At 37.9% G+C, this 26,041-nt stretch overlaps 1 protein-coding gene and 1 pseudogene across 6 annotated transcripts in view; one reads left to right on the plus strand and one right to left on the minus strand.

Moving 5' to 3' along the window:
- Window positions 1–26,041, minus strand: part of NCOA3 (nuclear receptor coactivator 3) — a 121,068-nt gene that overhangs the window by 24,680 nt on the left and 70,347 nt on the right. For 2 of the 6 annotated variants that reach the window (XM_027078098.1, XM_027078093.1), the window contains exons 3-8: window positions 4,185–4,289; window positions 3,136–3,308; window positions 2,568–2,668; window positions 1,184–1,358; window positions 331–519; window positions 58–159 (exon numbers count right to left, since the gene is read on the minus strand). In XM_027078098.1, the coding sequence (XP_026933899.1) occupies window positions 58–159; window positions 331–519; window positions 1,184–1,358; window positions 2,568–2,668; window positions 3,136–3,308; window positions 4,185–4,270 (826 nt within the window). In that variant the 5' untranslated portion in view covers window positions 4,271–4,289. Of the gene's footprint in view, window positions 1–57; window positions 160–330; window positions 520–1,183; window positions 1,359–2,567; window positions 2,669–3,135; window positions 3,309–4,184; window positions 4,290–15,120; window positions 15,223–16,280; window positions 16,292–26,041 lie in introns of those variants that run through there. The other 4 variants (XM_027078096.1, XM_027078094.1, XM_027078097.1 and 1 more) reach the window with 4 other exon arrangements.
- LOC113605099 (ubiquitin-40S ribosomal protein S27a pseudogene) lies at window positions 6,982–7,538 on the plus strand (annotated as a pseudogene).

The following is a 26,041-nucleotide window of genomic DNA, read 5'->3' on the forward strand; positions in this document are numbered from 1 at the left end:
TAACTCTTATAAAGATTTTCAAAATGAACAAAACATACACACACGCACAGTTTTTACCTGAAAGATCATGTCTAGTAATAAAGCTCTCAGGATTTGATGGAAATGCTCTTTCTCCTGTGGTAATGCGGCGTGCCACACAGATCATACAGGATTGCAAATCTGCAATAGAAAATTTAACCAGGTAAGGATTATACTTAACCTTTGGATGTGTCTATTCAATAGGCCAGTAAGAACATGGAATTCAGTAGGAAGAATTACAATGGAAATTACAAAACTACAAGTTTGGCTGCTATTGTTTGATAATCACCACAAGCATGTGATGACTCTCACCTTCTCCTTCCTCCATCATAGCACGTGGCTGGGACAGGGCAAAGCACTGCATCGTTTCATATTTCTGGCGCATTTCAGGACTAGTGTTTATGTCTTCCAGAACGTCGTGTGGTATTTTCATCAACATACGGCAATTAAATGTATGGCTTTTTTGTCGCTGGGTCTCATTTGTCCAGGTAACTCCATTAACTTTAGAAAACAAGTTGAAAGGAGATTTTTAAAAGCTGGCAATTCAGTCCATGACTATCATCAAAAATTTAAGCTACAAATCAACTATACTCCAATTAAAAAAAAAAAAAGAAGAATTTAAGCTATACATATTTCCTCATTATACATCTTCCATAGTAATTCCTACAATAACATTTCAAAGTGGCAATATATAAAACACTGGAATAATTTCAATTTCAAATTCAACAGGTATCTCACTTCTATTTTGTAACTCACTGTATATCTTAGACCCATGAAATGTATACCAAACTCGAAATTCGTATTTGAAATTTTGCTATCTACCACTTGCCCTGTTCTACATAAATCATCACTTAGCTTTCTAAAAGGTATATTCAATTTTCTAAGAAATGATCAAGAAAAAGAAATTTTTTTAACTTACTTAGAAAATACAGGGACTTCCCTGGTGGTCCGGGGCTAAGACTCTGTGCTCCCAATGCAGGGGGCCCAGGTTCGATCCCTGGTCAGTGAACTAGATCCCACATGCCACAACTAAAGATCCCCCATGCCACAACGAAGATCCCGCATGCGGCAACAAAGATCCCGCGTGCCACGACTAAGATCCAGCACAGCCAAATAAATAAATAAATATTTTTTAAAAAAAGGAAGATACACATTAAAAGCCTACCTGTAGATTTTGGTAAGTTTTTAAGAAAATCCTTTCTGTCTTCTTCATGCAAAATATTGTAGACACTTGTGTTAACCAGGTCCTCTTGCTTATATTGCAGGTACTGGGTGACATTTTCTGACACAAACACAATGTTTCCTTCACGATTCACCACAAACAGGAAGCCATCCAATGCCTGAAGTGGGATATGTTAATATCGGCTATTATGGACTGAACTGTATCCCTTCCCCCACCAAAATTCATATGTTGAAGCCTTAAACCTCAATGTGACTGTATTTGGAGATAGGGCCTTTCAGGAGGTAATTAAGGTTAAATGAGGTCCATAAGGGTAGCTCTAATCCAATAGGACTGGTGTTCTTATGAGAAGAGAGACAGACACCAGAAATGCACACACACAGAGAAAAGGTCACGTGAAGACACAAGGAGAAGGCAGCCATCTACAAGCCAAGGAGAGAGGTAGGTCTCAGGAGAAACCAAGCCTGCCAACACCTTGATCTTGGACTTCCAGCCTCCAGAACTATAAGAAATAAATTTCTGTTGTTTACGCCACACAGTCTGTGGTATTTTGTTATGGCAGCCTTAGCAGACTAAGACACCAGCCATAGTACTAAATAGAATTTGAAAAAAACTGTTGATTTAACAACTATGAGCCATCATTTCTATTAACATTAGCACCATCAATACAGGGCTGTATGAAAAAGACAATGTGAAAAGATGACAGTAAAGACAAAATCTGAATTATAACATCTAATCTAATTTTTGAAGAATTACTTCTTCAAAGGAGTTTTTAAAAATATGAAAAATCATCCTTAGTGCTTCCCATTTTTCCATTTGTTACCAAGTTAAGCTATAGGAACTATACCACTCCTTAGTGAGAATTTACAAAGAGGAACTGAACTGATCAACTAAAAAGTAGCTGGAACAAACTAATTGGAACAAAAACAGTTGATAAGTGAACCTGAATAAAGGGCTTCAGGTCATGACTTAAAAAGAAACATTCTGTAAGTGCTATAGCTTAACTCAATCTATTTAAGACAACTACTTACCAAAAAACACGTATTTTAAGTCTTAAAACTTCCTCAAAAATATAAAACTGTAGCGTGCCATACTATCAATTATGCAAAAATACACAAAAAGGTCTGAGCTAAAATATGCCCAAATGCATTTTTATTGCGGGGAGGCAGGGCACCACAGGACCTCATGAGTTATGTATATTTTAAATACAAGAGCATTTTTTATCATCATACTCAGAATACTGAGTTCTACCTCATGAAAAGAAACATTTTCTTTTTGCTCTCATATCCTAGCCAAAATTTTTTTCTTTCTTTCTTTCTTTCTTTTTAAATCAACTCAGCTTATCGTATGGCTAAAACCTTGTACTTGCCTGAAGTAAAAGTGGTCCTAAGGAGTCTTTATCAATAACTCCTTGTCCTGTGGAAGATACATCAGCTTTCTGAACATCATCATCACTGGAAATAGCTTTTCCTAAAAAGACATAAGGCAATACTACAAATAGCATATATATCAGTTATAGATTAAATCCACCTTCAAATTGTTCCCCGAAGAGACACGCACACAGATGTGCATAAGCACATACACATTTCCTGATAAGAAAATGATGCTACAGTTTTTAAAGGTTAAAATTAAACTTCCGAGTCACCCAGGAGGACAGAAGATACTCTAAATTTTCTTTCCCTACTAAATGTACTATCCCATTGCTTCCTGAAAGGGACCTAACAAGTGACAGGGTGAGCAACACTGGCCTTCTTCCAATCCTGGTGACTGTTTCCTAAAGAGCAAAGCTGGTCAACTCATCTGTCCATCTAGCCCCACAGAGGACAGCCCTCAAGGAGCAGCAGTTCCCACCTAAGCAACAGGTAGCAAAAGGCAAATGTGAACACAGTTAACAAGTTCCTTCTAAAAGACTTGAGTGTTTTCTTACTTTGTATTACCTTGCTCTTTTATTTGACGTATCTGTCTTACTGTTTCCTTTAAAATTGCACATTTATCTGGTTTGACATTGAAGTTGTCAATATCACTAAGATTAGCAGATATCAGTTCAGCCAATTCTTCAATATATTTACTCTCCTGCTCCCGTCTCCACTTTTCACCACTGCAGGTAAGGCTGGGAGAGGGGGGGAAAAAGGCCATAAATATATCTATCACAAAAGAGCTATGAGCAGAATCAGTACCTACACAACACCGTTACACTCATATATAAACAAACTAAATTCAGCCCATAAAGACTACCAAAACATTGTCTTGGAGACCTAGTACAATACAGTTGAAATTCATGCAAACCTAAATTCAGATCCACCTGTTGTTAGCCTAGTGGCCTTAGGCATTAGTCTCATTTCATCATCTGGAAAATGGGGATAAATAGTCTTTACCACGAAGAGACAATAAAATTAACAAATAATAAAAACATTAATAGCTACTTATTAATTATGAGGTTTTATGAATTATAGGTTTTTTTATTTTGCAACCATCACAGTGAAATTCAAGTGATATTGACCCTGGCAAATACTAAAAAAGCTATGAAGTATCACTACATAAAATAGAATATTTTATTTCTATTTTTTAAACTTCTAACTTCATTCAGGAAAAGAATGATGAAACCTCACAATTGCCAAAATATCAACTTATAACATGTTCTTAAAGGATACTAAAGATTCTTACTTGTAATAATCTTGTTGATCTATTCCTAACTCTTACGTCCTCTATTGAGAAATGCTTCTTACAATATCACACAGTTAGTATAATATTCTCATTTCTATCTGAATCAGCCATAAAGCCTCTATTATAACATAAGAATGTCCCCATCTCATCATTGTACCACTGTACTTACTACAAAGCAAAACCATATTATTTAAACAAAGACAAAAACAAACAAATAAATCTAACCAGAAAATGCAAATAAAGAAAGCTGAAATGGTATCTTCAAAACAAATAAAGGCGGGGGAGGCGCCCTTGGTGAAGTATCAGGAAATAAACTGCTTACCCTTGTCCTGGAGTATCACATGGCAACTTGCGTTTTCGTGAATCAGGGGCCAGTGGATCCAGGGAGTTTTCTCCTAATCCGCTCATCTTGAATATACATCAGCAACTAAGAAAGAATAATAAGATACAAACATTATAAAATATTCATGACTCTCATAAAGGTGTCATATGCTTGAATGGCTGCATTTTGTAATTCAGAACTGCTCTCCCTAAATGGTTAGATAATTCTCAAAATTCTTTATAGTACACAACTGTTCTGAAGACCTCAAGAGTTCATATTCCAGTTTAATTATGCAGAATGTCCATCCAACCCCAGGACAAATGTTTCTCAAGACTGAGTAAAAATGCGTATATTTACCAAACGTAAGGTAGTTAGCTAGTGGGAAGCAGCCGCATAGCACAGGGAGATCAGCTCGGTGCTTTGTGACCGCCTGGAGGGGTGGGATAGGGAGGGTGGGAGGGAGGGAGGGAGACGCAAGAGGGAAGAGATATGGGAACATATGTATATGTATAACTGATTCACTTTGTTATAAAGCAGAAACTAACACACCATTGTAAAGCAATTATACTCCAATAAAGATGTAAAAAAAAATGCGTATATTGAATACCTCACAAAGAACAAGGCATCTTCTGCATAGTTAATAAGAAAAAGAGACTGTCAACTCTCCAACTGATAAAATCCTAAATTTTACTTATACACAAATGAGATCTTATCTTGTCAATTGGTTAGAAGTCTTCAAATGATAAATACCTAAATTATTTTCAGGCTATTTTCAAGGTAGCACATTTTTTCCTTAGACCATTTCTTTAGTATTTATCATCCAATGTGTTTTTCTTCTGCTACTTCAAAATAAACTGAGATTGTGTAAATAACATGTAAACTCCATACATTCTGCTTACAAATTAGATGCACAACAATAAAACTCCAGGTGGGAGGATTTTGAGAAGATCCACAGAACAACAATTATTTTAATATTAACTGATGGAAATATAATATGCCTTGGTTAAAGTTGCATTGATAAAATAAATGCAGGCTATTGTTGAAAAAAGAGCAGATTTTAATACTCAGTGGCTCATAATTTTAAGACATCTACTAAGCCTTCACTTAACAAGAATTTTATTTGTCTTAAACTCTTGTTTACGAAGACAATCACTGCTATAAAGAATTGCAAGTCAACGGAGAAGTTCAAACACTCCAAACTACTTTTTCTTCATTTGTTAAAATGCATCTTGCATTCCATCTAGTCTGAGACATACATTGAAGGATATAAATTTCCACTAGGTGGCACAATACTGCCAGGATGAGAGACAAATAGAAATGCAAAATTTTACACAAGATCCTGATCAAACTTAAAATATGTAGCTTTAAAAAATCAAAATCGGAAGTTTTAGATTACATTATCATCTTTCAGATGTTCTAGGTATGAATTAAACACCAGTGGAATTTATTCTACCAATAATTTTGATAGTAAAATGTAAAGGCTGAAAAGCTGATACGTTTTAAGAACTTGGTGTGGTTTTTTTCTCACAACGTAAGTTAAAATAAAAGAGAAAAGAACTTAAAATAACTTTCACTAATGTGGCTTGCTTATTTATTTACTTGTTTATTTGTTTATTTATTTATTTATTTTTGGCTGTGTTGGGTCTTCACTGCTGTGCACAGGCTTTCTCTGGTTGCGACGAGCAGGGGCTACTCTTCGTTGCGGTGCACCGCCGTCTCACTGCAGTGGCTTCTCTTGTTGCAGAGCACAGGCTCTAGGCGCATGGGCCTCAGTAGTTGTGGCTCGCAGGCTCTAGAGCGCAGGCTCAGTAGCTGTGGCGCACGGGCTTAGTTGCTCCGCAGCATGTGGGATCTTCCCAGACCAGGGCTGGAACCCGTGTCCCCTGCATTGGCAGGTGGATTCTTAACCACTGCACCATCAAGGAAGCCCCCACTAATGTGGCTTAATGTCATGATTTTAAAGTGTTAACCACGGGGACTTCCCTGGTGGCACAGTGGATAAGACCTTGCGCTCCCAATGCAGGGGGCCCAGGTTCGATCCCTGGTCAGGGAACTAAATCCCACATGCGTGCTACAACTAAGAGTTTGCATGCCACAACTAAGGAGCCAGTGTGCCACAACTAAGGAGCCCATGTGCTGCAACCAAAGAGCCCTGGAGCCGCAACTAAGGCGCCTCCCTGCCACAACTCTAAGGAGCTCGCTTGCCACAACTAAGACCCGATGCAGCCAAATAAATTTTAAAAAATAAAATTAAAAAATAAAGTGTAACCAGATCCCACAATGCCACAATACTATATTCTTCAAAAATGACAATGTCATAAAAGACAAAGTCTTTAAGTATTCCAGATTAAAGGAAGCTAAAGAGAAATGACAATTAAATGCAATATTTGATCCTATACTGGATCCTGTACTAGAGGGGGAAAATGCTATAAACGACACTATTGGATCAACTAACAAAATTTAGAATATGGACAATAGATAAAGTATTTTACCAATGTTAAATTTACTGAAGTTTATTTCTGTACTGTGGTTATTTAAGAGACTATCCCTATTCTTAGTATTTAGGACAAAAAAGCCATTATGTACACAAAGGACCCTCCAATGTTTGGGGGGGGGGTTACATACAAGTGAGTGAGCGAGTAACAGGAGAAGAGGAGGGGAAGGGAAGAAGAGAAAAGAAAGGAGGCCAGCAAATTGTTGACACTGGTTGAATCTCAGCTGGGCAGAAATTTTAAAATTCTTTGTACTATTCTTTCTCTTGCAACCTTGCTTTAACTTTAAAATTATTTCCAAATAAAGTTAAAAGTATGTTCATCTTTTCGGATCCGCCATCTGCGGTGGCACCACCGCCAATATGCAGATTTTCGTGAAGACCCTGACGGGGAAGACCATCACTCTCGAGGTCGAACCCTCGGATACAACAGAAAACATAAAGGCCAAGATCCAGGACAAGGAAGTAATTCCTCCTGACCAGCAAAGACTGATCTTTGCTGGCAAGCAGCTGGAAGATGGACGTACTTTGTCTGACCACAACATTCGAAAGGAGTCCACTCTTCATCTTGTGTTGAGACTTCGTGGTGGTGATAAGGAAGAAGTCTTACAACACTCCCAAGAAGAATAAGCATAAGAGAAAGAAGGTTAAGCTGGCTGTCCTGAAACACTATAAGGTGGATGAGAATGGCAAAATCAGTCACCTTCGTTCGGGAGTGCCCTTCAGATGAATGTGGTGCTGGAGTTTTTATGGCCAGCCACTTTGACAGACATTATTGTGGCAAATGTTGTCTGACCTATTGTTTCAACAAACCAGAAGACAAGTGATTGTATATTGGTTAATAAAAGACATGAACTAATGAACTAACGTTAAATGTTGAGTTTTATTCCAGTGATTTTAAAAGTGGGTTTTAAGCATCAAATTAATCGCACTATTTTCTTAGGTAACCTGTACTTGGCAGAATTATGTTGTATTTGATACCAGCTGTCTAGATACAGGCCAGTTTCTTTGTACCTCAGCAGTATTGACATTTTTGACTGATAATTCTTGGTTGTAGGGACTTTCCTGTGTATCATAGGGTGATGAACAGCATCCCTGGTCTGTACCCACTCGCTGCCAGTAGCACACAACCCCTCCCCACAACCAAAAGTATCCAGACATTGCCAAATGACCCCTGGGGGTGGGAAGGAACCTCCCCCACCCCCAGATTGAGAAACATTGGTTTGTGTGAATTGGTATTATAACCTTGCCTAAAAAGAAGCTACAACATATTGACACTTGTTTCCTACAAAGGAAGTTTAATGGCAGCAGAGCTCTCAAGTTACCACTTAAAAAATTCATCTGCATATGGCTGGTTCGCTTTGTTGTACAATATAAACTAACACAGTATTGTGAAGCAATTATACTCCAATAAAGATCTATTAAAAAAAAGTATGTTCAGTTTTGATTTCCAATTTTCATGTTTAAAAAGAAAAAGTGATTCCTTAAGATCAGAAATAGAACATTGTAAAGCAACTATACTCCAATAAAAATTAGTTTAAAAAAAACAGAAAGAGTAGTCACGACTCAATACATTTAGTTTTATATTTGTTTCATTCAAAGGTTATTTTTAAATTGAGTGGCCAACCATCCAGTGAATAATAGCATTTTATTTTAAAAATATAATTTACTCCACATTCTAGATATTATTTCCTTACTTTGACGTTAAACACAAGCTGAATCCTCAAAACGGAGTAATGAACTCTTTAGTGGATAACAGCATTTAATTTGAAAGACATAATTTATTCTATGTTCTCAGTATTATTCCCTTACCTTGCTGTTACACATAAGCTGAATCTCCAGTACAGTTTAAGGTGCCTAGCATATAAGAGGTGATCAATAAGTATGCCTTGAAAAGTACTGAGGAAATGGAACATTCAACTTATCAAGTCATATTTTATAAAACAGATTTTCCTCCATTCTGATTTCTATAAAAGTTCAAAGGTTACTTTAAACTTTTAAAATTTTTTACTGCTACGGTTGATATAGGATGTCACTGAAATGAATTTTAGAGACGTAAATTACATCAATAGAGAATCAAAACCATGACAGTCTTAGTATGAAAAAAAATAATCACAATTATCATGTAAACCAGAAGTGCATACATGTCATTCATGTTAAGTCAATGTTTATGTGCATATAAGAGAAACCTAAATATGTCTACCTATGTCCAAATACACATGTGGCTCCTTCTCTTGATGTGGCAGAACAACAAGCTATAATGTGCACATGACTGTGCAGTCTACATGCTACCAAGTTTACTGTTTCACAGAGTCCAATGATCTCTAGTAACAGAGGTAATTATCCAGAAATGTACCAATGCAAGATCCTAATTTAAAAACCACAATAGTGGGACTTCCCTGGTAGGTCCACTGGGTAAGAATCCACGCTGCCAATGCAGGGGGCCTGGGTTCGATCCCTGGTCGGGGAACTAGATCCCACACGCATGCTGCAACTACGAGTTCGCATGCTGCAACTAAAGATCCCGCATGCCACAACTAAGACCCGGCACAGCCAAAATAAATAAATAAATACATATTTAAAACAAGAAAAATAAAAAGTAAAACCACGGTAGTGGTGTTTACTCAAACATGAAGATATCAATATAACTAAGATATAAAATAATTTTCACATTCTATTTTTTTAGGAACAGGTTTGACAGATTTCTTTTTCTAGTTCTTAGATAGGGACCAACCTTGGTACTACAATCACTGTACCATGTCTAAAAAACCACATGATGTCCAAGTTTGAATGACAAAATACTGTATAACAAAAAAAATCAAAGTAGAATAAATACATCCTTTAAATTTCATTTGGCTGAAGAAAATGTTCAACATTAGAAATAATAAACAGAAGCATTTCCCACACCCCCAAAAAAATAGTTGCAGCATATACAATAATATAATAATTCCTGAGCACAGATGACTATGACAAATTCTTTATGTACAGTTTTCTATTTATTTTGCATTAATATTAGTTATGAACATAAAAAAGTATAAATAGCATTTGTTTTACTTGCCAAGTCTGTTGTCTACTCACTGGTGGAGCCAGACTCAAACTATATTTATCTGGGGGGATATATTACCTAGTTTGGTAAATTATTCTTTTGAAGGTATGAAAGGTAAATGCTTAGCATATACACACTAAATCTAGACCATTTTCAGTCACTAGTCAAGAATTAGGGTAGGAGAGGGGGACAGAACATGTACCAGGCCCATGAGTAGATCAATTCCCCCCCCCGCCAATAAGTTCAAAAGGTTAAGAAACACAGATCAGTAACTGTACAGCTTACATTTTTACATCTTAAATTACAACCCATCTAGTTTGAAGAATATATGGAATTGGTAAAATCCATATCCAAATGGGAAATAATACAGCACAAGAGTCTCCCAGTATCTCTGACTACAAGAACAGTCTATTAATATTGAGCCCCTTCTAAATTCTGATTCCTTACAATTAAAGATTATCACCTACACAGTTGAGTAGAAAAGAAATCAGGACCACAATATATACCTGCCCTACCCCTGGGCAACCTGTACTCTTATCCAGTAGTGAGGTGCATACATGTATTTCTGTGTGTGTGTGCACATTTTTTTTCTACATCTTTATTGGAGTATAATTGCTTCACAATACCGTGTTAGTTTCTGTTGCACAACAAAGCAAATCAGCCATATGCATACACATGTCCCCATATCCCTTCCCTCTTGAGCCTCCCTGCCACCGTCCCTATCCCACCCCTCTAGGTCATCGCAAAGCACCGGGCTGATCTCCCTGTGCTATGCTGCTGCTTCTCACCAGCCAACTATTTTACATTCCGTAGTGTATATACGTCGATGCTACTCTCACTTTGCCCCAGCTTCGCCCTCCCACCCCATGTCATCAAGTCCATTCTCTATATCTACCTCTTTATTCCTGCTCTGCAACTAGGTTCATCAGTATTTTTTTTCAAGATTCTATATATATGCATTAGCATACGGTATTTGTTTTTCTTTCTGGCTTACTTCACTCTGTATGACAGACTCTAGGTCCATCCACCTCATACAAATAACTCAATTTCGTTTCTTTTTATGGCTGAGTAACATTCCATTGTATATACGTGCCACATCTTCTTTGTCCACTCATCTGTCGATGGACATTTAGGCTGCTTCCATGTCCTGGCTATTGTAAATGGTGCTGCAATCAACACTGTGGTGCATGTCTCTTTCTGAATTATGGTTTCCTCAGGGTATATGCCCAGCACTGGGATTGCTGGGTCGTGTGGTAGTTCTATTTTTAGTTTTTTAAGGAACCTCCATACTGTTTTCCATAGTGGTTGTATCAATTTACATTTCCACCAACAGTGTAGGAGGGTTCCCTTTTCACCACACCCTTTCCCGCATTTATTGTTTCTAGTTTTTTTTTTTTTTTTTTTTTTTTTTGGTGGTATGCGGGCCTCTCACTGCTGTGGCCTCTCCTGTTGTGGAACACAGGCTCCGGATGCGCAGGCTCAGCGGCCATGGCTCACGGGCCCAGCCGCTCCGCGGCATGTGGGATCTTCCCAGACCGGATCACGAACCCGTGTCCCCTGCATTGGCAGGCGGACTCTCAACCACTGTGCCACCAGGGAAGCCCTGTTTCTAGCTCTTTTGATAATGGCCATTCTGACCAGTGTAAAGCGATACCTCATTGTAGTTTTAATTTGCATTGCTAATGAAGAGATGTCCCCCAACTGACTGTTAAACTGGAGATACACCTCAACCACACTTCCAGGTGAATGGGATCCAAAGACCAAAATGTATTCTATCCTTCAATGTGAACTGGACTGTCTAGATCCTTGAGCCATTTTTACAATTATTTTCCTTGTATAAAATATTTCTACTTAAAAGTTCTATGCTATACTACTTAAATATATTAATATGACAATGCACACTTTAAGATTACATTTAAGCAACATATTCTATACAACTACTTTAATACAGAATAATAGCAATTTACAATAAATTCAATGCTCTCAGAATATGCTACGTATTTCTATATTATTTGGAAAAGTCGTAAGCAGATTCATGATAAATCAGATTTAAAATGAGCAAGAATCTTACAGCAATTGGATAAAATTTCTCTATAAATACTATAGGGCTTTCTACATAAAACAATCATGCTGTGGTACAGGTTTAAGCTTAGACATGCACAGAATACAATAAACTGCTAGAAAATGAACATGCTTTAACTCTAAAAGCAACAAAGAATTATATCCGCCAGCTCAAAAGCCATGAAAATGATGATATGTGGCTTAGCAGCATTAACTAGCTTTCCCTTTGGTTATTCACAGTTAAGACAGGATGGGAAATCTTGATTATGTACAACAAACTAGCCAGATGGACAAAGATACAGGAAGTACTCCCTGTCCAAAAGGAAGAGACATCAATCAACAATGCTAGTGTCCATCAGGTGAGCAAGAAGTTATTGGAGGGGGGGGCGGGGAGACCCTAAGAAAAGCCATGCCATGCCATGCCAAAATGGGGAGGAGACAAGTTACCCAGTCAATCTCAAATGGCCTGAAGACCAACTAAAATATTTTATTTTCCTAAATTAATAAGGGAGAGGGAAGAGGACAGATAACTTTTGTGGCAATACAGTACTGGGCATATCACATATTCTGTATAATTTCTCACGACCCTCCAAAGTATGTATTACTCTCATTTTACAGATAAAGAAGTATCTAGATCACAAACAGATACTAGATACCAGAGCTGGGATTATAATATTTTCAGACTTTATAATCAACAAAATATGTACCAAATGTTCCTTGGGCATTTTATCCACCACCACCACCCCCCAAAAAAAAAAACCACTTATACTGTTGAGTCACACCATTTCCAACCAATTAACCAGAAAATGTCTCAGCTCATCAGTAAGGACATTGAGAAGTTGTTCCATGCAGTGTTTAGGGGCATGCAGTATTAGGGTCAGAGGCAAGGGGACGCTCCAGCTCAGCAGGTACTAATGCTGCTATTCCCCTCAAGCTCCTAAAAAACAACCATTACTCTACAGATCACCAGATAAATGGCCCTCTGAGGTGGTCTACTATGAACCATGACCTTTATTTCCAACTGAAACCAACAGTTAGTGGCTTACATGGCAAGAAGGAAACTTAGATCAGAAAAACATTAACTATACCCAAAATAATCTGTCAAATATTTTCATTCTTGGGTTTTCTAAGATTAAATGCTGGAGCCAAGAACTTTTGAATATCCCACCAGTAATTCAGTTTATTCATCAGGCTTGTTTGCCTGATTTATACAAGGTATGATTAAATACACCAATTAGGGAGTATTTCTGGGTGTCTCCTGAGAATCCCAGTAACTTAAGGAAATTTTCATACAACTGTGGATTTGAACTGATTTACTGAAAACTGCTTGAAGCATTATGTAAAAGCAGAGGCTGATCAAAGCCAATTAGAAAAAAAATTACCCTCGGGAAAGATTTATGAGACATCCATACATAAACGAACTACCCAAAATACAAGTTGCAAATTGATGCTCTTACTCAAAAGACAATTTTAGTATATAGTCATCACCAGTTAGGCTTAATCCTACAAGATTATATTTTCCAAAATATAAAATGAGAGGTTTATTTCAATCTTCTGTGCAGCTCCAAGAGAACCAGCACCATGGAGCAAAGAAAGGACACAAAATAGAACCTGTGTGTGTTTAGGGGACAAGAGGAGGCAGGGGAAGAAAAGTCAATAAACATGGAGCCACTATGGACGTTTCCTCACCAACCAGATGACTCTTCCAGTGAGTATCTCCTACCTTTATGTTTTAATTCAACCATGGTATAAAGGATAAGAACTGAAAGGAGACAAGGTGGGGGGGTAGTTTCAAATAAAAGCTAACTTGCAATATCCTTTTGTTGTGTTGTTGATAACCTGTCATGTTTAGTAGGATAAAGTATGAACCACCTAATGCAATCCATTTTTTAAATTTAATTCCATTTCCGTTCAAACATTTGCATGCCCAGACCATTTGAGGACCAGGAAAGAGAGATAAATGACACCACACATTGCTAGAACTCTCAGGCAAGCAGAAGAGAGGAACATACAATTATAACAACATTATTTGGTAAGTGTTAAAATGAAGGCACAACTGATAGGAAACCTACCAGCAAACAGTTTTTTGAAAACAGAGAAAATGCATATAAACAGTATCTACAATAAACTACCTTGGTGTAGACATACGCCAGAAAACAGTGTAAATCTCAGGGCCTGGTCATTCTTTTCCTCTAGGTTTAGTTAATAATGTCTGCAAATTTGGAAAAGGGCTAGCAGGGAGCAATAAAATATCTTATTTTTAATACGTAAGTTGAGCTGAGAAGCATCCAAACGTGAATTAACAGCTATTTCATCCACAAGGTTTCATTCTCTCTTCTCCTGTCGTATGTCTTGCCTTTTCATTCTCAATCAACAGGATGACCCCAAAGCCCCTTTACATTTATGCTCCGGTTTAAGCCTGATGACACTGAACTCAAACACAAACTCCCCAGAGGTTCTAGTACCAGAACTGGGCATACCAATTAGCCAAGGCAAGTGTTAGCTACAACTGGAAGCTTGTTGCCAAGAGACTTCTCAACCTCTACATGAGCAACAGAGTTGAAGTTCACAAATACACACTGTGCAGAGGGAGTTAATAATAAAGCCAATTCCACTGAAATCAAATTACCCTCTCCTGACAGCATACTAACTAGCTGGGTAATTCTTTCGCTGTTTTAAAGGTTACAGTGACTCTTACAATGTAACACGCTGAATCTCTCTCATTCACAGGAACAGACCTAAACCCCAAGTTCGTAAACCTCATTTTGGCTTCATTCCTGAACAACATACTATCTAGTTGTACTTCTTCCTCACCACCACCTCCACTACCCAAGTAGCTTGTGCTAAAAGAGATTTTGACAAAAGATATGGAAACATTTCCTATTTGTATGTAACCTTAAGTCATTTATTTCTTTTTAGATCTCCCCTTCATCCCTCTTTTATCTAGAATACTAGAATACCTAGTCATCCTTCAAGATCAAACTCAACTGTCACCTCTGGTGAGATCATTCCCAACTCTCCAATTAGAAAAAGTTATCCCTTCTTTATCCTAATGCATTTTCCATAGTTTATTACGACATTTTACACCCTACACTCTACTCTTGTACACTTTTCTGTTTCTACTTTCTACGCTATAAGCTCTAAACCATAATAAAAACTTGTAAGAGACTTTTATTACAAACTCCTTCCTCTCTCTTTTCACTCCTACTACCACCATTCCCCTTGTTCCTTTTTCCAACTCCAGTTCTCCTTTTTCCTTCCCATCCCATTAGATGTACTTTTGACCAACTACAATATTCCTAAAATATAGAGAAGATTGGGGGGAAGGGGCTAAATACCTTGTAGAACAGTTCTGCTTCCTTCTGACATGTCATTTTTCACTTGGATATTCCCATTCCAAAAAATATGGTGGCTTCAAGGTATCTATCAAAATAAAACTCAAGGGTTTGAATCCTTCACGGCTGATGTACTATGATACAATAAAAAAGACAACGGGGCTTTGTTAGACTCAAACTTGTCACCTATAAAAAGCTTATCACCTGTAAAAACTGGGGATAATCACATCTCACATACTCTTATGCTTATTATGAGAATGAAAAGCAATACAAAGCAAGCAACTGGGACAGGGAATAATGGTGATCCCTGAGGTACACGATACCAAGAACAAAGATGTATGTTCACAGCAACATCAATTTTGCTCTCATTTGAAAAACAAATAGTTACAAATATACCATACAGCAACAAATTAAAAAGCTTCAGACAAATCAATTAGCCAGAACTATTCAGGCTATCTTCAGCGTACAGAGAGCTGACTGGAATTTAAAACATTTTCCCACTGGAACAGTGTGGTGAGTGGCAGTTAGCAGCTAACATAAAGCCATGAAAATAGAATAAAACTATTGTCACAGATGTCTGTGTCCTTAAGATAAACAGGTATAATTACAGAATAAGTTGGCACCTTTTAGAAGATTCTGAAGAGGTTATCCAAGTACTTTCAAATGTGCTAGGCAAAGCAAACAGTGCTGGTTCTTTTTTATGTCTTATTTTATATCTTATTTTATATCTTATTTTATTTCTGGATTTGTGGTTTAATTTTTCTTGGACAGACGTAAATATCTCTACATCAAAAGTATTATTTACACCTAAGGTTGTCCCTTGGCACATAATGAAAACATAAGAAGGAAAGGAAGGGAGGAAGGGAGGAAGGGAGGGAGGGAGGGAGGGAGGGAGGGAGGGAGGGAGGGAAGAGAAAGTGTTCAACCCCCTTGAGGTAAGTGGTAAAGCTCTGGATTAAGATAAGCAGTGGGGAGTTAGAGGAGTATGTGCACTGAGCAGAAATAAAATCTGATATAAATTTAATTAATAAGCAATAAAGATACAAACGAGAGATGATCACAGCATGTGCCCCATTCTCTCCTAATCCACTGTTTCTATCTGCCTCGGAGAACAAAGAAATTTTAAGAAACGTTAAAACTAAAGAGCTGATGCCATTAGCCACCTGGTAACCAAATGACTGAGAGCCGCAGAGCTGCTCTAGGAAGGAGCACTAACCAAGTAATGAATGATACAGGGAACGGTAGCCATGGGTCAACCACAAGACAGGTATTCCTAAAACGGAGTGCCTGCAGAGTAAAAAGCTTGAAGTAACAAGACACCTCCCCTACAGTACTGAAGTTAGCCCTGTCCACCAATATCAAAAGCATAAAGAAGCTACACTCACGTCTCAAAAACTGACATTGTGGAAATATAAAGCTGATGAAGCACTTTGAATTAATTTTCCAAAGAAAAGGTACTGAAGGTGGAAAAAGAGAGAAAAAGATGTATCAAAGGAAAAACACATCTTAGCTAGATTTCCTTCTCTAAAAGCAAAGAGGCTGAGGCAGATGGTCTCTTATGCCAGCAACACGGCATGGCAAGTCTGACTCATAAGGCTTCCTGAACGGGTCACCGTGCAGACTGCAGGTTAGTCTGTGCTCAGTCCTCGATGTTTCCATTGTCTATTTTTTTTCCTGACCTCACAGCTTGTTACCCTTCAGTAATTATAATTCCACTCCTAGCCTAAATAACCTTAAATTCAAAAGAATCCTTTTTTAAAAATAATGCTTCCATATCCCTAGAAGTTATATGTCTGATGACAGAAGCTATCTCTTCAAATAAATCTCCAAAAGTCATTACTGACTTCAGGAAGACAATAATACAAATAGCGAATGAGAGCATATATATCAAAGTCCACAAAGAAAATAAGAATGAACTCCTGGGCTTCCCTGGTGGTGCAGTGGTTGAGAGTCCGCCTGCTGATGCAGGGGACGCAGGTTCGTGCCCCGGTCCAGGAAGATCCCACATGCCACGGAGCGGCTGGGCCCGTGAGCCATGGCCGCTGAGCCTGCGCGTCCGGAGCCTGTGCTCCGCAACGGGAGAGGCCACAACAGTGAGAGGCCCGCGTACCAGAAAAAAAAAAGAATGCACTCCTAACATCATTTACCTGTTGGAGGGTGGCGTAGCACTTGCAGCAAGGTTGAAAAGTATCAAAGTCTAAATTTAACTTCAACTGCCTCCCTATTCCCCTCCAAAATATAGCTACTATACTATGTGGAGCTAAAAATCTGGTAATGATTGTTCAAGGGAAGAAATTTGCAGCAAGCGAGACTATAAACTACTGAGGAACAGGATGAAAAGATCATCATGCAAATAATCTAAAATAAAACATAGCGTGTTTTTTTTTTTCTTTCTGTTCAAAGGTCAGTTCCATGACTCATGACTTTAAAGAGCTTCTCTGTGCACTTCACAAACCTGCCTATGCATGTGGAGTAAATAAAGCTGGGGGCACGTCATTATCGTGAGACAACACTTGAGGCAAAAATTTAATTATGGGGGCTTCCCTGGTGGCGCAGTGGTTGAGAGTCTGCCTGCTGATGCAGGGGTGACGGGTTCGTGCCCCGGTCCGGGAGGATCCCACATGCCACAGGGCGGCTGGGCACGTGAGCCATGGCTGCTGAGCCTGCGCGTCTGGAGCCTGTGCTCCGCAACGAGAGAGGCCACAGCAGTGAGAGGCCCGCGTACCGCCAAAAAAATTTTTAAAAAATTTAATTATGAACTCTTATAAAAACCATTCATACAACTAAACTGGTTAAAACCAAAACCCAGGGAATGTAAACTGATACAGCCACTACGGAGAAGAGTATGGAGGTTCCTTAAAAAACTAACAATAGAACTACCATATGACGCAGCAATCCCACTACTGGGCATATACCCAGAGAAAACCATAATTCAGAAAGAAACATGCACCCCAATGTTCATTGCAGCACCATTTACAATAGCCAGGTCATGGAAGCAACCCAAAAGTCCATCGACAGACAAATGGATAAAGAAGATGTGGTACATACAATGGAATATTACTCAGCCATAAAAAGGAACGAGATTGGGTCATTTTCAGAGACATGGATGGACCCAGAGACTGTCATACAGAGTGAAGTAAGTCAGAAAAACAAATATCGTATATTAACCCATATATGTGGAATCTAGAAAAATGGTACAGATGAACTGGTTTGCAAGGCAAAAGTAGAGACACAGATGCAGAGAACAAACGTATGGACACCAAGGGGGGAAGGGGGGTGAGATGAACTGGGAGATTGGGATTGATATATATACACTAATATGTATAAAATAGATACCTAATGAGAACCTGCTGTATAGCACAGGGAACTCCACTGTACAGTAGAAACTAACACAACATTGTAAAACAACTCAACTAAAAAAAAAAAAAGTAATATAACTAGCTGACCTCCCCCGGAAAAGGAAAACAAAAACAAAAACCCACTTCAGCAAATGTCTTGAGAGGGGTCACAAAGTAATAGGGATGTGATATACTACTATGGTTAACACTGCTGTATGATATACAGGGAAGTTGTTAAAAGAGTGAATCCGAAGAGTTCTCATCACAAGGAGGAAATGTTTTTTCCTTTCTTCTTTCTTTTCATTTTATTGTATCTATATGAGATGACGGATGTTAGCTGAAACTACAGTGGTGATCACTTCACAATATACGGAAATCAAGCCATCATGCTGTACCCCTTAAACTTTTTCAGTGACATATGCCAATTAGTTCTCAATAAAACTGTGGAGGGGGGAATTTTTTTTGTTTTTTGGTTTGTTTTTTTTTTGGTTAGTCACTCTTAGGCAGCCTGGGTGATGTCCACACAAAGGAGATCTCATTCCCTACACCAATACGCCTGGGATGAACTGTTGATCAAAAGAGTCAAGTTTTTTGTTGTTGTTGTTTGCTTGTTTTTTGTTTGTTTTGGGGTTTTGTTAGTGTGTGTGTGTGTGTGTGTGTGTGTGTGTTTTGCCTTCAACAAGCTGTTGACCCAGTGCCAGGAATCAACAAACTAGTACATGTAGAATCACAAACTGTATTTTGTGCTATAAAAGGTCTCCACTGAAAATTAATGGCTGATCTGTAATTTAAAAGCAGGAACAACCGAGTACCAGACATAGCACACCATGTCATACAGCTACTCAAAGTCCTAACCTCCTACAGTCAATCTGGTTCTTACTACCAAAAGAGATGGTTTAAGTCAAAGGCTGCTACAGTCCCAACCAAATTCACTAGGTCAGTAGTTCTCAACCTTTTTGATATCAGGATTTCTTTATCTTTTAAAAACTAGGAACCCTAAAAAGCTTTGGTTATGTGGGTTATTATCTATCAATATTTACTGTATTAGAAATTAAAACTTAGAACATTTGACATATTAATTCATTTAAAAATAAGTTCATTATATGTTAACATAACCAATTTTATGAAAAATAACCTGAAACAAAACAATTCCATGAGAGGTGGCATTGTTTCACATTTTTACAAACCTTACGTCTGACTTTAATAGAAGACAGATGGATCCTCTTACCTACGACACCATTCAATCTACTGCAATACTTCATATTGATTGAAACACATGAAGAAAATTCAGCCTCATAGATACACGTACTTGTAAAAGGAAGGACTATTTCAATAGCTTTTAACAATTAATTATAAATAATTTTCCTTGATATCGTGCTAAAACGACAAGTGGTACTTTCAGGTTTTATTTGAAAATACTTTCAAACTTACAAAAAGTTGCAAAAAACATAACAGTAGAAGGCATACCCTAAATACCCTTCACTCAGGTTTGGTCACTGTATTAGTTTCCTGTGACTACTGTAACAAATTACCAGTAACAACAGATATTCTCTCAAGTTCTGGAGGCTCAATGTCCAAAATGAAGGTGCCGACAGGGCCACACTCTTTCTGAAGGCTCCAGGGGAGAACTGCTCCACCCTCTGCTAGCTTCTGGCGTTGCCAGCAACCCCTGGCATTCAAGGACAAGCAGTATTTTCTTAAAGATTAGCTGCAAAGTGAAATCTAAAACCCTACCAATGCACTTTCATACTATTACATTAAAATACACAAACTTACACTCTGAAAAAAATCTTTAACCCATGCATGATTTTGTAACATCAAACACTGTCATTTGGATAATACTAGTTCACTGATTAAGCAGATTTTCAAATACTGATACATTATACAATATCAAAAACTCCAGGAACTTCTCTGGTGGCGCAGTGGTTAAGATTCCGCCTGCCAATGCAAGGGATACGGGTTCGAGCCCTGTTCCAGGAAGATCCCACATGCGGCGGAGCAACTAAGCCCGTGCACTGCAACTATTGAGCCTGTGCTCTAGAGGCTGCGAGCCACAACTACTGAGCCTGTGCACAGCTACTGAAGACCGTGCACCTACAGCCTGTGCTCTGCAACAAGCCACCACAATGAGAAGTCTGCGCACCGCAACAAAGAGTAGCCCCTGCCCGCCACAACTAGAGGTAGTCCGCGCACAGCAATGAAGACCCAACACAGCCAAAAATAAATAAATATATCACCACCCATCTCATTCATAAAGTCTTTAAGTACTGAGAAGCTGTCACACTCATGGTGACAGATTCAAAATTAACATGATAATTTTTACTTGAAAACTCCAATTTTATCACTGTCAACAAATACTCTTGGATGTCTTTCTTGAAGTGATAGGTTTACCTTGCTCAATTTCAAGAAACTTTCTGCCAAATACCCAAGTTCCAATAACCACAGTTTGTTAGTCATTCTTTCAAGTAAAAATGATATTCCATGAAAAAAGTGGCCTGTTCAGTACACAAGCCAACCACACAAGTGCTTTTGCCCAAGACAACCATCATACTTTGGTAGGCAGAAGTGTTTTCTGCATATTTTCCATTCTCACTAGACAGAATGTTAAAAATACAGTACTCAAAGGCCAAGGTTTAATGAAATGAGCAAATTTTGCTCCTTCATCAAGGACAATCCTAATTGAGAAACGAGTGGGGTTTTGCGGGGGGTTTTGTTTTTGTTTTTTTCCTTTAAGTCTGACTGCAGGGCAGTGAAGAATGCAATGACTACTAGTACAGTCTGGTAGTCCCACTGCCTTGATTCATGCTAAGACACCAGCAGCTTTATGCATCACTGCTTTTGTACCATCAGTGCAAACATCAACAGGATGAAAACAGAAAATATATTATTTCGGAAATAATTTTAACTCTGTGGACTCCATAGAAGGTTCTCAGGGACTCTCAAGGGTTCACAAACCACAATGAGAACCATTGTCTTAGATTAAGGTAGGGGCTGAGGGTTTGAAATTGGTATGGTTTCTCCCAGATCCTCTACATACTCATTTAATAAATACTTCAGTATCTACTACATGCAGGCCTAAATAAATAAGCCATGTTGTGAGATCAAAATAACAAAGGACTTCCTGATAAGATGGTTTAGTGGACTATTGCTTTCAACCAACCACACTCTCCCCCTCTGGCTCTAAATATAATAATGACAAAATATGTATTTTCTTTAATCTTGAAAGACACAGCCATGCTCAAACATAACAAATACGTCTACGGAGCAAGACACAGAGCAAGCATACAGCAATGAGTTGACTCTATGAACCTACTGAACTCTAGCATTAGAAACTAGCAAAGACACTCAGGAAATCAAATCATGTGCAACGTAACAGAATCAAAAGCAAGGCTCATAGGTAGAAACCAAACAAAAAATTTCTGAGAGAGAGACGAAAAAAAGCTCTATCAATAGCTATCTAGATACCTGATTATATCAAACCGTTACCTGTAGCTGTGGAAGAAAAAGCAAAGGGTTACATAGTTGGTCCCCAACTTACAAAGGTTCAACTTACAATCTTTCAACTTTACAACAGTGCAAAAGCGATATGCATTCAGTCAAACCCTACTTCAAATTCTGAATTTTGATCTTTTCCCAGCTAGCGATATGCAGTATAATACACTCTCATAATACTGGCAGTGGCAGTTGCAGCCCATTTCAACTTACAGTGGGTTCACTGGGATGTAACCCCCATCGTAAATCAAAGAAAATCTGTACATACAAAACCTGGGTGACACATAGCTCTGATATTGCAATAGTACCTCAGAACAGAATCCTGAACGTAGACTGAAGGTATGGTGGATATGGTTTGTGAAGGCAACAAAAATAAGCTAGGATTGCCTGGGGCAGGGAGAGGGGGACACATGAAAGGCACCAAAAAAAGAAAATTTCCCACTCAAGATGCAAATTGTAAACTAAAATTCCCAAGTGGATTTAAAAACTGAACTAAGAAAGATGGCCAAGAAATGCATCGATTCCAAAAGATGAATTCGCCACCCAATAAAATGAAATCTTGAAATAAGTTTAAAATAAATGTTTACAGGACTTCCCTGGTGGCACAGTGGTTAAGTATCTGCCTGCCAATGCAGGGGACACAGGCTCGTGCCCTGGTCCAGGAAGATCCCACATGCCGTGGAGCAACTAAGCCCATGCGCCACAACTATTGAGCCTGCGCTGTAAAGCCCACGAGCCACAACTACTGAGCCTGCGTGCTGCAACTACTGAAGCCCACATGCCTAGAGAGCCCATGCTCTGCAACAAGAGAAGCCCACACACTGCAACAAAGAGTAGCCCCTGCTCACCACAACTAGAGAAAGCCCGTGCACAGCAAGGAAGACCCAAAGCAGCCAAAAATTAATTAATTTAAAAATAGAGATTTTTAAAAATAAATAAATGTTTACAATCCTTAATGAGATAAAGAATCAACAGCCATGAAAACATACATATAAAGAAATAGAATGTGAAAAGAATGAGTTATAAAACTTCATAAATTATTAAGTACAGAAAAAGATGGTATTGCCCATTATCTGAGCACCAAATATCTGAACTCTGAATAGATTTGGTTAGCATGGGATACTTAAACCCATATCCGAAACAAAACTCAATAGATGGGATTAATTCCTAGACTGGACACAACACACACACACACACACACAAAAACCACACACACAATCAGTGAACTGGAAAATAAAACTGATGAAGCCAACCAGAATGCAGCACAGTGAAGTAAAAAGGGGATATACCATCACCTGTACAAGGTTGCTGAAAGAATCTAAAAAACCACACACTGAAAAAAAAACACAAACTCAGTAGTGGGCAAATGGTAGACTTGAAAAATGGCTCCCTCAAGAATCTTATGATTTACAGACAGAAACAAAGTTATTTTAAAAAGAGAATTTTTAAAATAACTATGTCTACAACCCAAATAAAATCAGGAAACAATGTGTGTTTTCCAACTCCAATATTAGATGAATAACTTAAGAAAATCTAAACCTTGGGACCTAAAAGGAGATTAAAGAGATGTCTTTTGAGAAGCACTGAATTCTCAAAGATGCTAAGATCTACAAATACAGTTTTGGTAGTGGTCTTAAGCTGTTCTTACATAAACATTTCAAATATTTTCCTTAAACTTCTCTGATATTGTACATTTCTCTCTCAAAAGAATCTGTAGGGGCTTCCCTGGTGGCGCAGTGGTTGAGAATCCGCCTGCTAATGCAAAGGACACGGGTTCGAGCCCTGGTCTGGGAAGATCCCACATGCCGCGGAGCAACTAGGCCCGTGAGCCACAACTACTGAGCCTGCGCGTCTGGAGCCTGTGGTCTGCAACAAGAGAGGCCACGACAGTAAGAGGCCTGCGCATGGCGATGAAGAATGGCCCCCGCTCTCCGCAACTGGAGAAAGCCCTCACACAGAAACGAAGACCCAACACAGCCAAAAATAAATAAATTTATTAAAAAAAAAAAAAAGAAAAAGAATCTGTAGAAACAGTATCTTTTACTATAAAGGACACTTGGGTCACAAGTGCTTAAGGACAATTTCTTCTTTGAAAAATCACGTTAAAATTGATAATTAATTCCTCTGCAATTTTTTAAAATATAAAGACACTAGCAATTTAACTAGCCTAAATTTAAAATTCCATTCACTATTCATCATTCTTAATAAAATGGCTTCCTTTTCAACTGCCAAAAGGAAAATGGAAAGGGATGGAACTCGGGCTTCTTATACTTCAAATGGAATTGGGAGTTATTTAAGTAATGAAACGTCTACAATTTACATGATACCTTCACACCACAAAACAGGCTTATCAAAAGCCGAAGTAAAAACTCTCATACACACAAAAAAATTAAATTTCAACTTACTTCCCAAGGCCTAGGAATCAAAGGCCTTATACTACTAAATCATGTCTGGAAATGAAAAGACAGTAGATTACAGCTGTGCATGGCCAATTTATCTTCTGAAGTCAAAGCATGTCTCCTGTTACCTTGCAGCAAGTCACTGTGATCTGCATATCAATATATCAAAGGGTTACAGAATCTGAAACCTATTCCAACCATAAAAGGTGTTATTTTAATTAACAAACTTGCCAACACATTAGGAACTTTGCAGCTCTATACTAGAATTTTTTAAATTATTATCACGATCTCATTTTAAAGAAAACTTTAAAAGGTTAAGAACCAAGACTAAAAATTATTCAATTCCAATTCTGTTTATGGTCACCCTCCAGTAAAATAAAATAACTAGCTCTATAAAAATCTTTTTAAACAGGAGAACAATATGCTAGCAGTTGATGTAGAAAAAAATTAATTTCTGTAATTCAGTTTTCTACATTAGAGCCGAATTTTAGAGTAGGGGAATGAAACAAACGACAAATCACACATTATGTAACAAGAGTCCTACCTGGAATACATTAGGTACATGTACATTTTTACTTGTAATGATTGTTCAACTATGCAAGATAAAATTCTATGGAAGTGAATTAAATAACCTACACTTCTGATCTTTAGATGATTGTGGGCTCACATCATATAAGCTTAATATATGAAGCTCATTAAAGAATGATATATGATGGAAAATATACTTAAATCTTAGGAACATATGTGGAACATGTGTGCACATGCAAAGCTTTCAAAGTCACTTTAAAATGTGAAAATGAGTAAGCCTGTTATCCTTGATAAATGTCAGCTGTCATGCACTCATGTCCAATACATACTATTTTTCACAAAGCAGAGTACCAGAAAAGGCAATTTTGAATCCACCAGCTGCACGTAATGGTTATACATAGAAAATTCTATTCAAGGTCAGAAGTTTAGAGGTTTTCAATATCAACTTCAAAATAATGCAGGCTTTATATGTTAAATATTACACAGATTCCAAAACATATTCTTTTTAAAACAGTTTTTGAAAAGAAAGAGTCATAAGAAAGTAATTACTCTAAGAGTTTGGCTCATGAGAGACAGGGCCATTTACAACAGTGATATAAAGAGGATTATTTGTAATTTTGGATCGTTGAGCTGATATTTAGGCCAATTATATTTCTTAACTAAGTTACAAAATTAAGTACTACAAGAGCTACATTATTACCAATCTGATGAGTTTTTATGTCTGTATTTTCCAAGTCTAATAAAACTGTCCTTTTAATGAACCATGACTGAACAATTACTACAACCTTATGTCCATCCATTTTTACGAAGAGCGGGGGGAAAAAACAGTGATTATATTAGTACAGCAGTTTAGATAGTTTGTTGTTCGTGCCAAAGACGGATGTTACAACTTTAACAGTTTTCTCTACATATTCTGAAAGCTTCATCCTTAAAAGCAAACCAGCTTAACCATCAGTTTTTTACTTTAATAACAGAACAAAACTATCAATAGGAATTTTCTTTTAAAAGCATCTCTGTACAGCATGTGACCTATGCTAAAAAAAATATTATCTTCTAAAAGTATGCTGTTTCACCAACATTCAAACTATTTAAGCTTTCAAAATTATAAATGCACTGACATTCTCCTATATATCATCATAAAACTAGTGACCTCCACATTTTAAATAT

The sequence above is a fragment of the Aethalodelphis obliquidens genome, unplaced genomic scaffold (assembly GCF_003676395.1).
Source record: "Aethalodelphis obliquidens isolate GAN/ISIS:26980383/991018 unplaced genomic scaffold, ASM367639v1 scaffold42, whole genome shotgun sequence".
NCBI lineage: Eukaryota > Metazoa > Chordata > Mammalia > Artiodactyla > Delphinidae > Aethalodelphis > Aethalodelphis obliquidens.